This window comes from Cebus imitator, unplaced genomic scaffold (assembly GCF_001604975.1).
Source record: "Cebus imitator isolate Cc_AM_T3 unplaced genomic scaffold, Cebus_imitator-1.0 Scaffold0, whole genome shotgun sequence".
NCBI classification, from domain to species: Eukaryota; Metazoa; Chordata; class Mammalia; order Primates; family Cebidae; genus Cebus; species Cebus imitator.
The window spans coordinates 11833541-11857147 of NW_016107315.1; the positions used below are offsets into that span (position 1 = coordinate 11833541).

Genomic DNA, 23607 nt, shown 5'->3' on the forward strand with positions numbered 1-23607 from the left:
CCATCACCTACATCTGGCATCTCTCCCCTTGCTATCTCTCCCCAACTCTTATTGACTTCACTTTTTAGGATAGATGAAGGGCACTGAGATGTGAATAACTGCAGTTGGTATCTCATTCTTTTCCGCAGTGGAGCTTATTTTGAAACTGTTTACACAGCAAACATGATAATGTTTACCCAGATTTTATGCTATAGATCAATAATGGCAAAAAAATCTATGGGTGCATATATTTACACTTTAAATGAGATCATGATCTTTCATACCAAAGACCTTTATTATTATCTTTAATAACAGTACCATTATTTTGACTTTCGATAACTGTTGGAAGGCCAGTTAATGTCTCAAGTCACCCCTAGAAGTTGTAAAGCTTTGAAAAACTAAAAATGATTAGATTATTTCACATTTGGCTATTATTTTATTTTTAAACAGTTACACATTATTTTTAAAAAATAAAATTTTACAACAGATTTTACAACAGAGAAGTTGTGAAGACAGCACAGAGAGTTCCCATATACTCCAGATATGCTGGTAATTATTTTTACCTAATAAATGTGAAGTATGTTATCTAATCAAATAACAGAAGAATATTTCCAAAACAGATAAATATATAATGGGAAACAAAGTGTTAAATGAAATGATACATCCAGTACAAGATCAAAAGTACAATGATTTTTAATAACTTTAAAATTAAGTTTTCTTAAGTAAAAATGTTAAAAAAAAAACTGTCTTAAGCAGATTTACAAGTATAAAGACATGAAAACAAATCTAAGGTTCAATATTATGAAGTTCACAATGTGTCTCATTTCACAGACAACTTAATAAAATGGCAAATCTTGACTCCATTTATGTTAAATCCCAAATGTTTAATTCCCTAAAACTACAATTTGAAGCCCAAAGTACCAAATTTAACAAAAAAGCAGCTAAACAATTTTAAAAAGAACACAAATAAAACATTAAAAGCAAATGAAATTTTTATAAAGAAAAAAAGAAACTAATAAAAACCTGTGGTATGGTGGGTAGGATGACAGTATTCTCAGCAGGGACTGGCAGAACAGGGATCACAGGGACAGTGGGAGAAGAGGGAAGAACAGCTTCTGTTGGCTAAAAATCATCAATGACAAACAATCAGGAAAAACACCAAAATAAAAGGGAAACACATAACAGAAAGTTGTGCCATAAAAATAAATTATAATTTTCAGAAATAACTATGCAACAGCTAAACTATTAATACATTACACTAATATAATTAGAAAATACTCTTTAGAAATTATTTTAGAAATAGTTATACCCCGATAATAATTTTAATGATCCTGTAATTAAAATGAGTGACTAGTCTGTAGATGCTTACATGATAATAATAAAAGATTATCACTTACGATATTCCTTCCCTCTCTAGGAGATAAGACACTTGCTTCACAGACAGACTGAAAAATATTATTTTTTCTAGCATTCAGAATACATTTGACTGCTTTCCTCTAGGCATTCAGAAACTAAAAGTAATATTGGCTCAATCAGGCAGACAAAGAGAGTTTACAAATCCACAAACAAAAAATTCAAAGTACTTCAAAACTGAATTTATATCATTTAAAATATCTGTGATATTAACTTCTATTTTCAAGAACAGCAATAACCTGACTCAATATGCCTGTAATTAATTCAACTAACATTCATTGTCTACTATATGCCAGACATAGCCAATAAAAATGAAAAAAACAATGCAGAGAGAATGCTTGTATAAATTAAACTAAGAAGTTTAGTGTTTACCTGGCTTAAGTTATTTTTAAAAGGATGTAATTTGCTATATAAATAAAATAACTTACATATGTAAGAAAAACACTAAAATCAAGTAGATGAGGACAGTCTGGCTTAACAGGCCTTAAAACAGGAAACAAATTGCCAGACTAAAAACTAGGCTTATCTTCATTGCTAAATACAAAATAAAACGGCAATGATGACCTTTTTTGCCTATCAAATTAGTCAAATTAAGATTTATTAAAAATGTATGGAGTCTCTTCAAAAATGGTGCTGAGACAACTGGATATCCACATGCAAAAGATGAAGAAAAACACTAAAATCAAGTAGATGAGGATAGCCTGCCTTAACAGGCCTTAAAGCGGTAAGAACAAATTGCCAGACTAAAAACTAGGCTGAGACAACTGGATATCCACACGCAAAAGATTAAGGTCTATAGATCCCTGTCTCATATTATATATAAAAATTAACTCAAAAAGATTAGCAACCTAAATATAAGATTTGAAAACATAAAACTCTTATAAGAGAACATAGAGTTAATCTTTGTGACCTTGGATTTGGCAATGGATTCTTAAAAATCATAAGTGACGAACGAAAAAAATCAATTAGACTCTATCAGAATTAAAACCTTTTGTGCACGAAAGGGCATTATCAAGAAAGTGAAAAAACCATCTACACAATGGGAGAAAATATTTGCAAACCATACATCTGATAAGGGTTTAATATCCAGAACATTTAAAGACTCTTACAACTCAACAACAAAAAGAAAAACAACCCAATTAACGAATATGCAAACAACTTGAATAATTTCTGCAAAGAAGATATACAAGTGGCCAATTAGCACATGAAAAGATACTCAACATCATTATTCATTAGGGTCATACAAATAAAAGCTATAATGAGATATCACTTCACCCTTATTAGAGAAGTCTCCAACTAAACAAAACAAAAAAACAAAGTAACAAGTGGTGGCAAGGATGTGGAGAAACTGGAATCCTGGTACAAGCCTGGTGGGAAGTGTAAGCTGGTACAGCTTCTGTGGAAAATTTTGGTGGTTCCTTAAAAACCTAACCATAGGGTTAGCACATGATCTAGAAACTGGGTAGGTAAATGTGCACTGGGTAGGCATATACCCAAAAGTGAAAGCAAGGACTCAGATACTTGTATGTCAGTGTTCAATGCAGCATTACTCACAACAGTCAAAAGGTGGAAAGAAATCACATGCCTATCCAGAGATGAAAAGATAAACAAAATATGGTAATATACATACAATGAATATTATTCAGCTTTAAAAATGAATCATGCTAAAAGATGAACCTTATACTAAGTGAAATTAGCCAGACACAAAAGGATAAAAATTGCATGATTCCACTTAAAAGACTTAGTAATTTTTGTTACATATATTTTACCACAATAAAAAAATTCCAAAAAAGTTTTAAAAATGGCATGAAAACTGGTGCTTTCACACTGCTGTTGGATATACAAATTCATACAAATTTTAGAAAAAGTAATTTGGCAGTAAATATCTAGAGCCTTAAAAATGTCTAAATTCTTTGACTTAGTAATTCTAGAAATTCTAAGGAAATAATTTTAAAAGTCAATGTTTTAAGGTATCTCATAAGGTGTTTTACGGTATTAAGGTTTTAAGATATTCTGTTGAACACTGCTTCTATTTGGTGAATTGTGAAATATTCTAAATACCAAAGATGTCAGAATGGTTAAATAAAAAAGTAGAAAAATGAAAACTATATGAGATTGAGGCCAGGTGTGGTGGCTCACACCCATAATCCACGCACTTTAGGAGGATGATGCAGGTGGATCACCTGAGGTCAGAAGTTCAAGACCAGCCTAGACAAAGCAAAACCCTGTCTCTACTAAAAAAATCACAAAAATTAGCCAGGTGTGGTGGTGCACAACTGTAGTCCCAGCTACTCAGGAGGGTGAGGCAGGAGAACTGCTTGAACCTGGGAGGCAGACGTTGCAGTAAGATCATGCTACTGTACTCTAGCCTGGGCAACAGAGCAAGACTATCTCAAAAAAAAAAAAAAAAAAAAAAAAAAAAAAAAAAAAAAAAAAAAAAAAAAAAAAAAAAAAAAAGAAAGAAAGGAAAAGAAAATTATATGAAATTGAATATTGTACAGATACTTAAAATTATCTGTAAGAACAGTTCATAAATTACATGGGGTATTGCCTATGACATAATATTAAGTAAAAAGAGGAAGATAAAACTCATGTAAAAAATGGAAAGAAATGTCTAAAAAATTAATCTCTGGGAGCAGGATTTTGAGTGCCTTCCCCTATCCTTGCTTCTTTATTCTGAATTACACTTTTCCAATTGTTGACAAGGAACACACAGTGGTGTTATTAATATAAATGCAACAGGAAGGATGGGAGATCCATTGGAATATTAACAGAAAAACAATTATCATGATCTTTAACTATCATTTTCTAAAAAATATACTCAAAATGTATTTCACATTATGGACTCCTGTTACCTGGATTTATTATTTCCTGTAGAAAGAGATTTTTAAACTGCTGGATTTTGTGTTTTCTTTCTCTTTCTTTTCAACATTCCCAGTCTGGGATGATGAAAAGTTCTGAAGATGGAGCGTGATGGTACTTGCACGACACTGTGAATGTATTTAATGCCACTGAACTGTACACTTAAAAATGGACTGTGCCTGGATCAAGTGAATACACACATGGAAAAATCAAACGAATACTGATTCCTACCCTTAAACTTACATAAAATTAATTTCAGTTGGTTTGCTGACATAATTGAGAGAAGTAAACAATATAAAGCTTCTAGAGGATGATATGGTAGAGTATCATCATGACTTTGGTGTAGATGACCTCTTGAATAGCAAAGTGCATGTTGCTGAAGCCCAAGCAGTGTGAGGAAAGCACCTGTGAGCAGGGAGTGGAGGGGAAGCAATAGCCTGGCAAAGAATGTTGAAGCCTAGGCATTGTGAGGAGGGTGTCCGTCCACATGGGCAGAGCAGTAGCGGCAGCCTGATGTGTGTGACTGGAACCTAACTGAGACAGATAGTATGTAAAAGGCAGCAGCTGTAGTCTGGCATAAGGTTTTGCACTGTCAGGGACTAAACAGGATCTTTCGGAGCTTGAGCAGAGTGAGAAGGGTGTCCACCTAGGGCAGCAATAGTGACAGGAGATTGCTTATATAGAGGGCATTCTGAGCCAATAAATAAATACATGAAGGATATTGAGAGCAAGGTTCTTCATGTCAGAAAAGGGAGTTATAAATATGGAAAGACAGAAAATTAGCATGAGAACCTATGGTGTTACACTAAAATTGGAGGTATTGGTATAAACAGTTTACAATATATATAGATAAATACAAAAACAGATATAAATGTGTATGCATGCACGCACATAGCTCTGCTAACTGTGAGGACCTAGGAGCAGTTAATAGCTCAACAGCATGAATACACCTAACATCCAACTCTTGATTTCTAAATACTCATTCTGCAATTAAAAACAACACAACACAAAGCAAAACAAAACCATGGGTCTTTGGAGAAATGGCTGATTCCAGTGCTACAGCTCAGAAGGTACAATGTAAGTGTAGACATCTTGCTGTGCCAGAAAATAAAGGAAGTGCTCAAAGAGGATAACAAAAGACACAGAAGTTGGCCTGAAGGGCTGCCACTGGCCAGACTGGGAACATTCTGTGCCTCAATTAATGATAACAACGGCATAAAATCCCGCTGAATAAAACAGGAATCTGGGAGCCCATACTGATACAAACAAATACATGAGTAAATAAATGAAGATAAGAGCATTTCCTTATAACAAAATGCTAATTAAAAATGTAATTATGGAATTATAAAATCATTTGGCAGTCATCATAGTAATAGAGTAATTCATTCAAGAAATATTAATGAATATTAAAAATTCCTGTTGCTGCTGAGTTAAATGTCCATTCCAGTGGATGAATGGGATACACTCATACAAAAGTGTCTCTTCTCAAAACATTTATTAATTACAGTGGCAAAATCTGCAGATAATATCTTAATCAAGTGATCAAAGTTAACATCACCAGTAACGGGACAAATCAAAAGCATGTATTATGTGATAAGATGTAATGTGAGGACAATACTTACAGGATATTCCTAACAAAGATGTATAACTTGAATCTAATCATTAAAAATTAGACAAACCCAACCTGATTGATACATTACAAAATAACTGGCTGTAGTCATCAAAAGTGTCAAAGTCATGAAAATCTAAAGTTATTTTTTAAATTCAATTTTATTCTATCTTTTAAAACAACTTTACTGGGGTAGAACTGATATTTTAAAAACTGCACATATTTAATGTATACAATTTGAGAGTTTGCACATAAGCATACACCCATGAAGCCATCACCATCATCAAGGTAATAAATGTATCTATCACCTCTAAAAACTTCCTTGTGCCTCTGTTGTTGTTTTTTTTTGTTTTGTTTCGATTCTTTTAAGAACACTAAAGTTCATTTTTTAAATGTTTGAAAATGTCACAAATGTAATATGTTAAACTTATTTTACTAATAGTCTCCAGCACTAATAATCGGATAATAACTGATTAATAATCTACTTTGGTAGTCAAAATAAGACAAAAGTACATGCTTCTGTCAAATTTCAAGGCAAAGCACAAACATTTTCTCCACTGGGCAGTTGCTCTCCAAAACGCTTTATGATAAACTATGAATCCTTTAATGTTACATTTTAATCCCACTTGTAGCCCTTTGTCTCTGAGCCTCTTCTAGAATCATCTTCTTTAGATGAGTAGGTGAATAGCATTTTTAAAAATTCTCAAATAGCTTACACCATCTTAACCCATCCCACTCTCTACAGGGCACTCAGCAAGTTCCTTGAAGATGAATATATGCCCCTGAAGGCAGCCAAACACTGCTGACAAAGTAAATGATGTTATCAACACACACAATTTCCTAACCACAAATGATAATCGATTCTGGTAACAAAGAATTACAGAACAGAGTAATTCATTTAGTTCACTTGAATCAAAAATACAACTCTAAACAAATAATAATCAAATGAAGGCTGACTGATGAGGAACAGCAAAGATACTAGATCTGATAATAGGATGCTTTAGGCACAGGTTTTAGAACACAGTAAAACTCTGGGGAGCTGTATAAGATTCTAAATTAGAAAATGTCAAACTTAAGATTCCAGTGTAAATAATCAGGCAGCAATATACAGTAACCATTATATTTTGATCCTTACAGAAAAGAATACACTATAGCATTTTAAACTTGAAAACTCTTATGTAACTATTTCATTAATTAGACAGTGACTGTTAAGCCATTATACTTGTTCTGCTCCATTTGTATCACTCAGTAACATCAGATGGGGAGTTTTGTTGTTGTTGTTGTTGTTGTTGTTTAAAAAAAAAAATCTTGACCATGTGACTAGCAACGGTCTCAGTTGTTTCTATCCATAGCAACACCATAGAATCATTAGCCTCTGAGGCTGCCTTCAGAGACTTGTTTCCATGACAACAGAGCTATAATATTAACAGTCACAAGGAACACAGCAGAAAATTGTAAATTTCTATAAAATTGGATACATTGTACATATTTTAAGGTATCTTTTAAAAACCAGTATCAAATGGATGGCTATCTGAAAAAATGTTTAAACCGATTTATTTTTAGAGATTTTTAATTTTCTCTACAGCTTCATATTTTACATCTAATTTAAGATCTTAAAATTACAGAACCAGCACTTAAAACACAGATTTTCATAAAAGTGGCCTGAAGCCTCATTACATATAGCCACGTACATGTGTTCTGCACATCCACATTTACGACCATGTACCGTCCTCCCTCAATTTGATTCATTAAAAAATAAATGTATATTGAATGAGCTCACTACTTTTATTAAAGCCCTTGCTGCTTAAAGCAGCTCAAGTGGTTTTTATTATATACATATGAATCCTGATTAATACAGAAAGAGATGGAAGGGACAATTAGGAGTCTACTGTAATCACCCAGCTGAAAGGTTATTGGTGGCTTAAAGTGAATAGTGGTAATGGTGAAAATGGACGTATGAGCAGTCAAATCAAGATATATTTTGAATATAGAATTGGTATATCTTGGTGACTGATGGGAAGTCTGAAATGAGGACGGTCTATTAACACAATAGCCACTAAAAATGAGGTAGCAAGGCTATCTAAATATATTTAAAAACATTTTCTCACTAAATAATTTAAATAACTTTCATAGCATAAGATGAAACTCCAAAGACAACAAATGAACATACTATCTGATAACTAATAGTAGTTATTTTACATTAACATGTTACATGAATGGGGTAAACTGACCTCAGAATATAGACAAAGATTCACTACCATATTTTTAAAATTTAACTTTTAAGTTCAGGGGTACACATGCAAGTTTGTTACATAGGTAAACTTGCGTCACTGGGATTTGCTGTACAGATTATTTTATTACCCAGATATTAAGAATAGTACCCATTTAGTTATTTTTCCTGATCTTCTCCCTCCTCCTACTCTGCACCCTCTGACAGGCCCATGTGTTCTCATCACTTAGCTCCTACTTATAAGTGAAAACATGCGGTATTTTGTTTTCTGTTCCTGCATTAGTTTGCTAATGATAATGCCCTCCAACTCCATTCATGTTTCTGCAAAAGACATGATCTTGTTCATTTTTATTGCTGCATAGTATTCCAAGGTATATATGTGCCACTTTTTTTTTTATCCAGCCTACCATTGATGGGCATTTAGGTTGATTACATGTCTTTGCTATTGTGAATAGTGCTGCACTGAACTTATGCATTCATGTCTTTATAACAGAAAAATTTATATTCCTTTGAGTATATACTCAATAATAGGATCGCCAAGTTGAATGATATTTCTGTTTTTAGGTCTTTGAGAAACCATCACATTGTCTTCCATAATGGCTGAACTAATTTACACTCCTACCAGCAGTGCCTAAGTGTTCCTTTTTCTTCACAAACTCGCCAGCATCTGTTTTTTGTTTTTTAGTAATAGCCATTCTGACTGGTGTTAGATGGTATCTCATTGTGGTTTGATTTGCATTTCTCTAATGAAAAGTGACAAACTTTTTTTTTTTTATATATGATTGCTGGTCACACTTTTGAAAAGGGTCTGTTTACGTCCTTTACTTTTTAATAGGGTTGTTTTTCTCTTGTAAATTTCTTTAAGTTCCTTATAGATGCTGGATATTAAACCTTTTCCAGATGCGTAACTTGCAAAAATGTTCTTCCATTCTGTAGGCTGTCTGTTCACTCTGTTAATAATTTCCTTTGCTACAGAAGCTCTTTAGTTTAATTAGATCCTATATGTCAATTTTTGCTTTTGCTGCAATTGCTTTTGGTGTCTTCATCATTAAATCTTTGCCCATCCCTATGTCCAGACTGGTGCTGCCTAGGTTGTCTTCTTAGGTTGTCTTACAGTTTTGGGTTTTACATTTAAGTCTTTTATCTATCTTGAGTTAATTTTTGTATGCACACTTCCATATTTTCACAGAAAATGAGATATATGCATTAGCAAATCTTTTGGTACCAATATCTAAGATGGCAAGGAAAAGTACCAACTGTCTTGTCACTGTTGGTTAGTAAGAATCTTATTTTGTTTTCGTATGGCATAATTAATATTCTTAATCTAAGTTCTTTGGTTCTTTGTTTAAAGATATGCTGTAATGTGGCATGTTTCTCTGATTAAATGTCAAAGAAGCTATTTAAAAGTAAGAGAGAAACTAAAAAAAGCCGCAAGCCTTTTGAATGTTTATAGAAGGATAAAATACAACACAGTAGATTTATAAAAACTCTGCTTAGGAATCACTGTACTCAACAGGGGTCCAATACCTTGAGAAAAAGGTGTTTTTTATGGTTTAAATCTGTTTTTTGATTCAAATGCACTTTTGCCCTGTCACTGCAAACAGGTATCTTCCACATAAACTGGTGTAATAAAAACCCAACAATATATTATTTGAACCAGCTTCATATGACTTCTATGTCATAACTATCTCAGAAGCAAGCTTATAAAACTAAATACATTTTTAAATAAATCAATAAGGTTATTAAAATGTAAATCATTAAATTTTGGCTGGGTGTGGTGGCTCATGCCTGTAATCCCAGCACTCTGGGAGGCCAAGGTAGGAGGATCACCTGAGGTTCGGAGTTCAAGACCAGCCTGGAAAATGGTGAAACCCTGTCTCTACTAAAAATACAAAAAAATTAGCTGGATGTAGTGATGCACCTATAATCCTAGCTACTTGGAAGGCTGAGGCAGGAGAATCACTTGAACCTGAGAGGGGGAACCTGAGAGGGGGAAGTTGAACCTGAGAGGCTGAGGTTGCAGTGAGCAGAGAATGGGCCATTGCACTCCAGCCTGGGCAGCTGAGACTCCATCTCAAAAAAAAAAAAAAAAGCAAATCATTAGATTTAAAACAAAACAGGGTAAAAGGAAAACAGGTCTAGTAATTACAGAAATATGAGTACAAGTATGTTAGTTCATACAGACAGATCATCTAGTTCATAAATCTATCTCTACCTGTAAGATTCATAATATTCAGTTAAGGTTTCTTGTTCTTCATTATGAAAATACAGTATTCTATCAGCATTCAAATGATGGTCTTGTCCTGGTAAAGGATGAGCCAACCACTAAAAATTTAAAGTAAACAGAGACCTAAAACTTAAAAGATATGGTTACATAATTGACAAATGGGGATGAAATTACCAATTGCAATATGCTTTTCTACCTGTTTTTTATCAGAGTGTGGCTAGGGAAACAAGCACAACCACAGACTTCATGACTAATAACCTAAAATGGGCCCTTAATGTTTCTCAGTAATCAAATTTGCCTTATATTATTCACCCTCTACAAGTCCATAATGATTCAGGTCCCTCTTATCACTCTCTTGAGTTGTTTACTTCTATTTCTTCCCGCACAAATACACACATTTTCTATTGTTTCTTTCCTTTAATTTTCCTCCAGAATACCATATATAGTCATATATCACATATCAACATTTTAGTCAATGATAGTCCACATGTATGATGGTGGTCCCATAAAACTATAATAGAGTTGAAAATTTTCTACTGTCTAGTGATGGCATAGCCATGGTAATGTTGCAGTACAATGTATTACATTTGTGGTGATGCTGGTGTAAACAACTACACTTCACTGCCAGTCGTACAGAAAGAAGTATAACACATATAGGACCCTTCTCACAAGACGGTGCCGAAAGCAAAGAAGGAAGCTCCTGCCCCTCCTAAAGCCAAAGCCAAAGTGAAGGCTTTAAAAGGCCAAGAAGGCAGTGTTGAAAGGTGTCCACAGCCACAAAAAAAAAGATCTGCACGTCACCCACCTTCCGGCGGCCCAAGACACTGAAGCTCCGGAGGCAGCCTAGATATCCTCGGAAGAGCGCCACCAGGAGAAACAAACTTGACCACTATGCTATCATCAAGTTTCTGCTGACCACTGAGTCCGCCATGAAGAAGATAGAAGACAACAACACACTTGTGTTCATTGTGGATGTTAAAGCCAACAAGCAGGAGATTGTAAGATCAAACAGGCTGTGAAGAAGCTCTATGACATTGATGTGGCCAAGGTCGACACCCTGATTCGGCCTGATAGAGAGAAGACATATGTTCGACTGGCTCCTGATTATGATGCTTTGGATGTTGCCAACAAAATTAGGATCTTCTAAACTGAGTCCAGCTGGCTAATTATAAACATATGCATATCTTTTCACCATAAAAAAAAGAAGCATAACACACATAATTATGTATACTACATAATACTCGAGAATGATAATTAATGACTATTTTACTGGTTTGTATATTTATTATACTATACTTTTTATCTTTTGTATATTATATGCAAAAATAAATATACACTGTATCCCTAATAAGTGACATGTGACTGTATTTTAGATAATTATATATATTATCTGTCTTCTACTTTAATAGAGCAGATTTCTGTTCTGTTCACTCCTATATACCTAGTGCCTAGAGAAGTGCATGTAGGAAGTATTTAATATACATTTGTTGAATGAATAAAACCATGTGACTTCAGAAGAGATCAACTTCATCAGTACTCTAAAATGACTTGGGCAATAGATTGGGTAGGTACAGTCTTCCTTCCCCTACACAGCAGACATTGCTAAAAGGTTCTTTCTGTGTTCTTGGGCAGCCACCACCAATCAGAAGGTGTGCAAGATGTTTTGCCATTAGATAACCTTAGAACAGAAGTTTCAAAATGTAAAAAACTGCCAGTTTCATGTTGTTCTCTATCTAGCAATAACTAATTGCCTAATAATGTCCCATTTGAAAATAAGCATGTCTTAGTCAAATATATTTGCTCAAAATATTTTTATTATTTGCTATTCAAACTGCATTAGGAAGTACAACTTCTCACTGAGGGTTCACATTTAAAAACCCACAATGCCCTTCTTCTGAGGTTCTACTAATCTCAGTTAGGGTCCTTTGTTTCCCTATAGGGAGCTACTTCTGGAAGTTACTCTTGATTTTACCTTGGCATTCTCATTTTGCCTGTTCAGTTCTCCAATACTTATCTAACCAATACCATGTATTATATTTTTCCTGTTAAAATAGTTGCTGTAAAAAGAAACAAATACTCCATCAATCCTTAGATTAGGGGTTGGCAAACATTTTTGGAAAGAACAAAAGAAACTTTATGTACCATGCAGTAATTGTTGCAAGTATCCAATGCTGCTATTGTGGTTCAAAAGTAGCCATAGACAATACACAAATAGGCATGGCTGTGTTCCAATAAAACTTTATTTACAAGGTCAGACACGGTGGCTCATGCCTGTTATAATCCCAGCACTTTGGGAGGCCGAGGCAGGTGGATCACACGAGGCCAGTAGTTTAAGACCAACCTGGCCAACACGTCTAAACTCCATCTCTAACTAAAAATACAAAAACTAGCCAGGCATGTTGGTACACATCTGTAATCCCAGCTACTTGGGAGGCTGACGCCTAAGAATCACCTGAAACGAGGAGGTGGAGTTTGTAGGGAGCTGAGATCGCACCACTGTTCTCCAGCCTGGGGGACAGTGAGACTCTGTCTCAAAACCAAAACAAACAAAACAAAAAAAGCTTTATTTATAAAAACAGGTGACAAGCTACATTTGGCCTGGAGATTGTAGCTTACTGACTCCCACTTTAAGAGCTTTCTAAAAAGAGGGAAAGAAGGCTAATTAGGTCAATGAAGAAAATAGAAAATGGCTTTAAGACACCTATGTTAACTTTTACTACCTATCGTTGGTTTAATTCTGTTGCAATTCCTAGTCTACAATAGTAAAAACAAGCCAACTGCCTCTCCCCACAAACCATGAATGTGACAATTTAAAAAACAAGCAAACAAGATATACATATGGAATGTCTAAGTTTCATCTACAGGTCTTTAAAATACTTATAAGTCTATTTAATAAAGCTGTGCTCTTTCAGTTGAAAGAATTTTGCCTCTATACTGAATATAGCCTTCCAGTGTGGAAAATCGTGACTAAAATGATATAATTTTTGTTTTCCCTTTTTTTTCCACTCTCCCTTCAAAATCCTGCTATGGTATTTAGCTTGGCTAAAGAAATTAATTCTAAGATTGATATGCATCTTGTTTGTTTTCTCTTTATCTTACAAAACACTTTCCAGCTGATCGCTTTCCAAATGTATAACCCTTCATACATTAGGTCATCCTACCAAGATTTGTCAGATTTAAATACTTCTGAGAGTGGGATCTGTTTTAATTTAAATGCCAAGTTATTGCTCTTGAACGTGGATTTAAAAAAATAAATAAACAAATAATTAAACGCCAGGTTATAATCCCCAATTCTTTTTCTCAGAACAACAAAACAACAAAAATTGTAAGGCAATCATTTGGTTCCATTCTGTCACAGCTATAACTTCTTCATACTTCAAAGTTGCTTGGGTCAGTATGTCAGAGTTTTGATTTCACAGATACTGAAAACACTGTTCAGAAATGCAACCAAACTGGGACTTACTAAAGTAAAAAGAATGTACAGGTAGTGCTCCTGTTATGAAGTGAGGAGGAAAAAGTCTTTTAAATAAATGTCTGGAGGGGCATAAGTTGTGTTTAGGCTTCTATAAAATTCCACTGCTCCTAGATGTCACTGCCAGTTGGTTTGCACTTACACAAAATAGGTCCAGTCTTTGTCGATTTATTTGCATATGCCTGTAAAATTACCACATCAGTTGGTTTAAACTTTTCGTTAAAAGTTCATAATTGTAGGCTACTGTTCTCCACATAGTGTGAACAACTATTTTTACCTTTATCAAAATTCTAAACTTTGATATAAAAATGGACAGCTGAAAACGTTATCTAAATATTAGTGCCAGTAAGTACAAGGAATAATTTTTAAAAATTTCTTTAAAGAAACTGATACTAAGAAAATTTTAATGATAAAAATTTAAGTTCTTCAGGTATGTAAGAATATAAATGCTTCACAATTTTTTGACAGAGGGCTTTGAATTACTGAAACTCACAACTTTACAAAATCTGGTAACACAGATTTGCTAGTTTTTAAGCAACAGTTTTATATAGAAATGGCTTGGGAAATTTATAGTAATTCGATTATATTTAGCAGTCCCAAACTTCCACTTAGCCAACATTAAATAAAAATTAACACCTATATAACATCTGTTTATTCACTCAATAAATATTTATCAAGTGCATTCTCCATGCTAGGCTCTGGGGATACCAAGGGAAAAAGCCACACACCTTGTAGCACCAGCTCTTGTGAAACTTATGGTTTAGTAAGCTGACATTCAACAAAATCATTACCCAAATAACTACTGAATTACAGTTGTGACAAGAGATATAACGTATAATTCTCAAGAAAACAAACATTGCTTGAAAATAAAGGAGAAAAAGCTGGGCACAGTGGCTCACATCTGTAATCCCAGCACTTTGGGAGGCCAAAGTGGGCAGATCATCTGAGATTGGGAATTCAAGACCAGCCTGACCAACACGGAGAAACCCATCTCTACTAAAAATACAAAATTAGCTGGGCGTGGTGGTGGTGGCGCATGCTTGTAATTTCAGCTACTCAGGAGGCTGAGGCAGGAGAATTGCTTCAACCTGGGAGGCAGAGTTTGCGGTGAGCCAAGATTGTGCCACTGCCCTCCAGCCTGGGCAACAAGAGCAAAACTCCATCTCACAAAAAAAAAAAAGAGAGAGAGAGAGAAATGTTGCTCATGCTGACTCTTGTCCTGATCCCATGAGCATGTGGGTCAATCATTTTTCAGTACTGTTATTAACACATTATTTTAAAGGTTAACTTTAAAACTTGTCTGAATATATTAAGAATATATATAGTCTGTGAAACTTCTTTATCACTATCTATCCTTGACAGTAGGCCATCTAAACAAGACACCATACAGAAGCTACAAAGATGAATACAACATATTTCCTAACTATAAAGACCTTATATCACAACTTTCAAATGTCTTCACGCTAAGCCAATCTAATCTACATCAAGATACCAATTTTATAGTTTTTAACAGACTTTATATTTTTTACAGCAGTTTTAGCTCCCATATACCCCCTGCTCACACACATACATAAACTACCCATTACTAACATCCAGGCAACAGAATGGTACGTTTGTTACAATCAATGAGCCCACGCTGACACACCACAAAGTCCATAGTTTACACTTTAGAGTTTACTTTGGGGCTGGATATTCTATGGGTTTTGACATGTGTTTAATGATGCTTCCACCATTATAGTACCATACAGAATAGCTATACCGTCCTAAAAATCCTCTGTGCTCTATCATTTATCCCTCTCCCCAGCCCCTGGCAATGACTGATTTTTCATTGTTTCCATAGTTTTGTCTTTTCCAGAATGTCATCTAGTTGGAAACAAAGTGTGCGTATCCTTTTCCTAGACTGGCTTCAGGTTGGCTTCTTTCACCTCGTAATATTCATTTAAGGTTCCTCCATGTCTTTTCATGACTTGATAGCTCATTTCTTTTAGTGCTGAATAATATTTCATTGTCTGAATGTATCACACTTTATCCATTCACCTACTGAAGAACATTTCGGTTACTTCTAGGTTTTGACAATTATGAACATAGCTGTTATAAACATCTCTGTACAGGTTTTTGTGTGGATGTAAGTTTTCAATTCATTTGGGTAAATACCAAGGGATACAACTGCGTGATGGTATGGTCAATTTTGTAAGGTAAAAAAACTTATATAATCATAGTAACCAATTACTTTTTGTTTAATCTTCATCTCTATGCTTTTCTAGAGTGTCCTATTGTACAAATGATTGGTTCTTAAACACCGTTTAAACACATTTTTGAGTCAGTACATGTAGGTGCACTGTAAAAGTTTCCAGAAAAACAGAGATATAAAATAAATCCTACAGTATTTTTTGTGTAAAAGGGGGAACAACTGATTTCCAAGTCTGAGTCGTTGTATTAATTTCACAAGGTTAGTGGCCTTTTGAGTAGAAAATTAAGAAACAAATGTGTCTGCCAAGAGTTAGCATCTCACAATCAGTACAATAGAGCTTCTAACTGTGAATGCTTGGTTAGTCAATACCAAAGGAGGCTATTTCTATCAATTTCCCTGGAAAATAACCTACTATTAATCAGAGTCAGCATTTTCAAAGCAGTTTAAGAAAACTGTCTACCTACCTTCTATGTAGACTACTTTAGTACAAAGACACTACACTAATGAATATGAACAATTCCATTCCTGAGATATGAAGAAAAAAATAGTTTGGTCTGAGTTATATAGTTATCCCAGTTACGAGGAAACTGAATGGTTTCTCTTCTCTCCCTACCTTATCTCCTTAAGTGTATTTCTTCCCAGAGGGCAAATAAGAATCATCAGCTAGAGAACTATTATAATGCTAAATAAAGTGTGATGCATGCTTCACAGAAAGTCTAACGGAAAAGACAAACACATCTGCTTTGGCCCTCCTTAGCACAAGTTTGTATGTCCCTGTCTCTGCACTCATTCATCAAATATTTTCTGGTTATCTACAATGTGCCAGTCACTGTCACAGAAACTGAGGAGGACACAGCAGTAAACGTAACAGAAAACTCCCACCCACATGGAGCTGACAGTCTAGTCACGTAAAAACACAGATAAAAAATTTATGATAATACAGAATCAGGTAAGAAGACAGAATGATGTCTGGAGTAAAGGTGTGCTACCTTAGAGGAAGAAAAGAATATTAATTAACAAGAGAGAAGTTAGATGTCTACTGCTGCAGTTCAGGCAACAAATTACTGAATCAGTAGTTGCAGGCATACTGAAAAGTGGCCAGATCATAAATATATCTTGAATATAAAGCCAATAGGATTTGGCATTAGACCGGATATGGAACAAAGAAAAAAGGAATAGTAAATAATTTTACGGGTTTTTGTCTTCAGCATCTTAAATGGCATACTGAATAAAGATGTGGGATCAATAAAACTAGAAATTCTCTTTTTAATATGTTAACTTTCAGATGCTTAACTGAAGTGGAGATACTGCATAGAAAGTTATATATATGAGTCTAGTGTACAGGGTTTAACTCTGGAATAAAGATAGAAATATTGATTGTATTTAAGTGAATAGGAGTAGATGAGATAACCTGAAATGTGAGTATAAAAAGAGTTCAAAGACTGAGCCCTGAGACATTCAAACATTCAGCAGTAGGAAAAAGGAGGATACCGTAAAGGAAGCTGAGGCTGGTAGAATATTAAAAGTGCAGTACTATCGACGAGTCAAAGGAGAAAAAAAAGAATTTAGAGGAGGGAGTAATCAAATGTGTTAACAGTTGTAGAGTCAACTAAAATGAACATTGAGAACTGACTACTGGCTTTGATAATCTTCACTCACACAAAGAGTGTTTTTTTGGTTGGTTGTTTTACTGAAAGCTATTATAGCAGGTGTATATGCTGATGGAACTTATAGGGGAAATACAAGGACAGTATAGAGACAAGATAGATAATGCAGTGAAGAGAGAAGGGGATTTCAGAAGTTCTCGAACAACCAAAGGCACTAAGGTCTAGTACAGAAGTGAACAAGTGAACTTTAGTTACACAGACAGTTCATTTATTTTAACAAGCTGGAACATACAGCAAGATTATTTATTTGAGAATAAGAGCAGGAATCAGTTATTAGAAGTTTAATGTACAGTTTGCGATTCGGTACAGAGAAGGCAGAGTTGCAATCTGGATGGTTTGGACCTTTTGTGGTGATTGAGACTAAAAGGGACGTGGGATCTAAAAATAGTCCTAATGGTATGTTTGGGGGATGTTTAGGGGAGCCTGGTAAAAAGCAGATAATTACTTAAATTTAGTCATCTACCTGTGACTGGTTTTTAGCAATTTGTAGAAGGGAGTGTTAGGAGGGCCGGAAACTGGCAGTCACATCAAGAATTTGAAAGGGTCTTTGGGGCACCTCCCTTAAATCCTGTAATTAAAGGTGTTGATATCTCTTGTTCTTTAAAAAAAAGTAGATGGCTTGTACTTACAATTAACTTAATCAGTCAATAATATTTACTGACTGTTTGAATGTACTGTGCTATCCTAGGTGTTATAATTCCTAATAATCTGTATTTGAATTTGTTCAAATACTATCAAAGCTAAATGATTTAAAAATAACAGGGGCACCTAAGTCCAATGTAGCACTTACTATGTGCCAGATGCTGTTCTAGGTACTTTATTAATATATACATTAAATCATTTGGTAGAAGTGACTCAATGACATTGATACTGTTATTATCTCTATTTTTTGGACAATATATCCAACCCACAGCTCTAAAAATTAAATCCTCTATAACTCAGAAGGCACCTGTTTAGGACAAATAATATTTTTAAAAATATATGAATTAGCCTACATATTTTTCCAGACAAGCATCTGAACAATGTTTTGCTGTATTTTAAATGTATGATAGGTTTTTTCTCTAGGCAGATTATGCAACTCAGCTAATATTTACTCTTTAAGAAAATTTTATTACTCTATTTCAATTCTGACAAGTTACCATGTCTGTTCCACTTACTACTAAGAATATAGCTTTGCTGCTCTCAGCTTAATTTGGCATGCTAATTTTTTTTTCAGGGGGGCCTTTCTGAATATTCATAATGATCTGTATGTTGAGATTTTTAAGTAGTCCAAAATATATGAATAGCTGCTATACACACGTTCAAAATGACCCAAAACTTCACAGCTATTTAACGTGCATATGATTACTACTGTCATTAATAACTGTAGGTATCACGAAGTAGATAAAACTTTTCACCTAGGCATTAAATCAAGTCAAGTCCAGAAGCACTGTGCCAGAGTTCATTACAACCCTGCTGAATATAAAAACTGGTCCTCGATTGGAACAGGACTGCGTATGCTAAGCAGCATGGGGCAGATTATTAAGTGATCCTAAACACAAGAATAGGAGGGATACTGAGAGTGAGGAACCAAGGAGAGCTCAACAATGCATAGAGAACTTTTTGTATATTAATTCTTTGAAATTAAGGACAAAAACACTATGAAGCCCCAAACAGAAAAGATTTCACCAATGTAATTCATAAAAAGCTCATTTTAATTTAACATTAAAAACCAAAATAAGCCCTCAAAACACTCACTATGTAAAATGAGATACAATCAAATGAAAAAACTTAAAAGCCAGTCTGTAAGCTACATGGTTATCACTATTGAGTGGGGACTGAAAGGAGTGAGGAAAGTGTGGGAAGTGTGACTGGAGGATAATATGAAGAATAGGGGGATAAGAAAAGGCAGTGGAAAAGGAGATGGACTGCTGTGAACAACCAAAGACACCTGTGAGAGAAGAGAAAAGATCCAATAAATACAGGTACTCAAGAGGTATCAGATTAGGTGTCATATTTTGGAAGGCTGGGAGATAACATCTGAGGTGACTAGAATAAAAATTAATTAATTCCATAAGCATTTATTGAGCAACAACTACATGCCAAACCCTATCTGAGAAACCAGGTGTTCTTGCCAAAGTTTATAACCACTCAGTTTCCTTATCATTCAAAAACATTAATGACTTTCCACTGAGTTCCAGGTATCACAGTAGAACCTGGCACATAATCTTAGTTACGATCATGAATACCTCCAGCAGACGAGCAATTTAAATGAAACTGTAAAGTAAGTAAAGGTTCTTTTTATTTATTGTGTATATTTGGGGGGAATATTAAACCAAATAATTTTCATAATATATTTGGGGGGATGTTAAACCAGATAATTTTCATACTGATAGAACCTGACTTATAACAACTCTCCAATCTGCAAAAAGTATAATGTGGCTTAGTCACAAGGAATTTGAGATTCAAAGTTAATCTTTCTATTAAATCTTAGAATATTTTTGACATCAGTAAAATAAGAGACCTCTGTTATTTATCAATCACAGTACAAAACACTATCACCCTATTATATTCATAGGTACATATTATATGCTCAATAAAGTATGAGATTTCAATCTACGTTGTTTCTAACAATAAATCCCTCGGTGCTACAAAAGCAAGCTGCCAGCCATGAGTCAGTAAGTGAAATTTTAAAAATGTATTCTAGCATCAACCAAGGTCCAATTACGTCTAAGGTTATCTTTCAGTCCCATTATACTTTAAGCTGTTAAGATGAACTCCAGTAAGTGATTAAAAAATTGTGATTAAAAAATTAAAAAATTGGATATATAAACTATCCAATTTATCAGTTATAAAAATATATAAAATGAAAGACAAAATGTGGGTATTCCAGTGCAAGAAAAATAGAAGCTAAAATCTCTACCCTAATATATATATTTCTAGAAATAAAATAGAAAGGTAATGAAAAAGACAAGATGAGAATCAAGAAAGAGGTCTGCAAGAAATAAGATCTATTAGTAACTCATGCATTAGCATATAGGAATGCTCTGAACCAAACTGGGTGAGGGTGATAAAATTTAAAATGGCTTTGTAGAATTGATTGCAAATATAGGTCATGACTCTATTTTAGTGCAATGACAGCAACTTTTTACTCCAACTCCCAAGTAACTGTAATGTAATTCTGTAGTTTCGGTAGTTTTATACATGAACTACTTTTCCTGTCTTTTCATTTGTATGCTTTTAATAAACTGAATTACAGATATATTAATGCTGTGTTATGTGTGTATACATTTATAGAAGGGTGTGTATTTACATAAACCATATATATATACATATAAAGTTTTAAAGATATCTTTCTTGTTGACAATGGAAAATATTTGATATTAATCTACAATGAATAACAATGTCAGCCTTCAGTCTTTGCATCCTTTTGTGATATATGTAATTGTAGTCAAAATAAGATTAGTAAAATTCTTGGGGCAGTATTCAAATTAAGAGTTAAATCAATCATTGCCCCATCAATAAGTTTTGATTGTAAATTAGCCTCAATGCCTACGTAATGACTCCTCCTTCCCAGGTAATTCCATTTCTCCCAAATATTTAAGAAAAATAAATAGAATTTCTTACTTAAGAAAGTTGACATTATTTTAAATCAAAACTATTAAAAGGCAATTCTAGTAACCAAAAAAATAAATAAATTCATAAAAATTATATGAAGAACTATAGAACTGTTGACAGTCGGAGTTTATATTTATTGTGCCACTTCTAAATATTTTATTTAAAAGATAGCTTTAAGGGAATTTATTTTAAAGGGTCCTAAGGAATGTGTATGTATGTAATTCATTAATTTAAATATCACTGATGTCAGAGGACAAAAGCATTCTCAACTTGTTTTTAAATTAGACCATTTCTCATCCTTTTATTTTTATTAAAGTTGAATTGACTGTTTAAAAATATTTAGAAAGAAGAATATTTCCCCAATCCACCCTTGTACCAAACAATAGGTATTTCATTCAAACAATTATTTATTAATTGTTCTTTGTTTTCCCCCCTATACTCAACAGCTCATTTCCTTAAAAAGAAGTGGTTTTAAGTGTTTTTTTAAATTTTGAGAGATTTTTAGTATTTGCTCATCTCTTTAATTTGTGATTTGAATATGTGAAAAAATATTCCATGACTGTGTAATTGCACATATTTACTAATTTCAAATTAAGCTAGATAATGTTTATTAACAAAAAGGATTCATTAAATTCCTTGAATAAGCCATAATATAGCTAAGATCTAAGTATATATAATACTATTCAATTGTATTACATTCAATCTATTTTCAAAACACTGAGAAATGAAAATATTTCAAAGTATCTTCTGTTTCTTTACTAAAACAGTCTCCCTAAGGTTATCTAATAACACACAAAAGCTAAAACCAGCATTTTCTTTGGTCAGACATCATACTTTATAGCATTTAGCACAGTCTAAAAAGGAGACGAGCATTATTAATTTCCATTTTAATTTATGTATCAATAGGTTTATATTTTTAGAAAAATCATTCTATTAAATCTGAGACTATTTTGTTTGGTATTACATAAGAGCGTAAGGAAAAATATTTCTTGTTCTCCCCTTTGGTGCTAAAGATCTCCACAGATGGACAGAAAGCATACATTTCTGCACATCCAAGGTTTCAAGGCATAAGACTATTTTTTAAATTAAAAAATCCATATTAAGACATTTTTACAAAGCAAACAGAAACAGAAATATATTGAAAATAACTTCAACAAGTGGTATGTTACCTGGGTGGAGCTGGTGGCTACAGAGATGCAGTCAATAAAGCTGTGTCTTCGAGTGAAAAATGCAACTATCTGCTGCCAGCGTGAAGGTTCTGGCTCAGCTTGCAGTTCATCTGACGAGCCCTTTTTTGCCCAGTGTTTCTGCTTTGGGCCTACTGAGCCATGGCTAGAGCTAGTATTGCCTCCTCGGCTGCCGCGAGAGTATAGAAGTGTGTTGTTTCCGAAAATGTAATTCATCTCTGCAGCCCTGCAGGTGGTTGCCAAGCAGGCTTACTTCTCTACCAGCTGCTGAGTGGTGAATGATCGGTAAAAACTGCAGCTAGAATTACAGCAGCATCACTTGTAGATCAGTGAAAATAAAAACCTTGAGAAATGATGCTCATTTTCTCAGCGATTTCTTCCTATGAAAGAGCTCATATCTTCCCTCTGTACCTGTTAGCTGTATGATGGCTGAGTTTATTTTTGCAGACAAAAAAGACGACATAAGGTGGATTTCTTTCTCATGATTATTTTTTCACCAGCGTCTGCAGGAACCAAAAGCTGTTCTTTTGTTAGCTGACAACTAGATGGACTGAAATCCAGGAAGTGAGGTCGATTAGCAGGTAAAGAAGGATGCTATAAACACTGGACTACCAAGACCCTGTGGGGCTGCCTGATTGAATGCACCGGGTGGAAAAACCCTGGATTACCAAGTTTCAACCACAGTGTGTAGTAAAATCCAATGGCACCTTCACTTCTTATATAAATTACAAATAGGAAATGAATTAAAACATATAAGAGGATTCTCTCTGCAAACAGTTCTGACTGCTAAAAATTACTTCCCTAAAAGAACCTTTGTTATTCATATCCAAATTTCTACACCAGGAAGGATCTTACACGTCATCTGGTACTAGCTCTGTTGTTCAAAAGGCTGCCTACATTAAACTCTTAATACCTAATGATAGTGCTTCATTACAAATGGATTTTCCTCTATCATTTTATGTCATGTATTGGTTTCTAATGATTGCCAACTGAGACTCAAGGCAGATTAATTAGTAAACAATTATTTCACTTCTGGAACTCTTATGATAAAAAAAAGAACTTTTAAGAAGTCATCAGCATCATCTCTCTACTATTTTATAAACATTAAGATTACAAGGTCATAAATTTCTAAAAATGGAAAAAGAATTAATACTAGTAAATTTTTTGTTTTAT

At 34.1% G+C, this 23607-nt stretch overlaps 1 protein-coding gene across 29 annotated transcripts in view; it reads right to left on the bottom strand.

Annotated features, from left to right (window-relative positions):
- The window catches only part of DLG1 (discs large MAGUK scaffold protein 1), a 299333-nt gene that overhangs the window by 138670 nt on the left and 137056 nt on the right, over positions 1-23607 (bottom strand). For 14 of the 29 annotated variants that reach the window (XM_037735146.1, XM_017523037.2, XM_017522998.2 and 11 more), the window contains one exon: positions 1003-1101. The exons of 9 other annotated variants lie outside the window; for them this stretch is intronic. In XM_037735146.1, coding sequence (XP_037591074.1) covers positions 1003-1101 — 99 coding nt within the window. Of the gene's footprint in view, positions 1-1002; positions 1102-22416; positions 23506-23607 lie in introns of those variants that run through there. 6 more of the 29 variants (XM_037735647.1, XM_017523112.2, XM_017523092.2 and 3 more) reach the window with 5 other exon arrangements.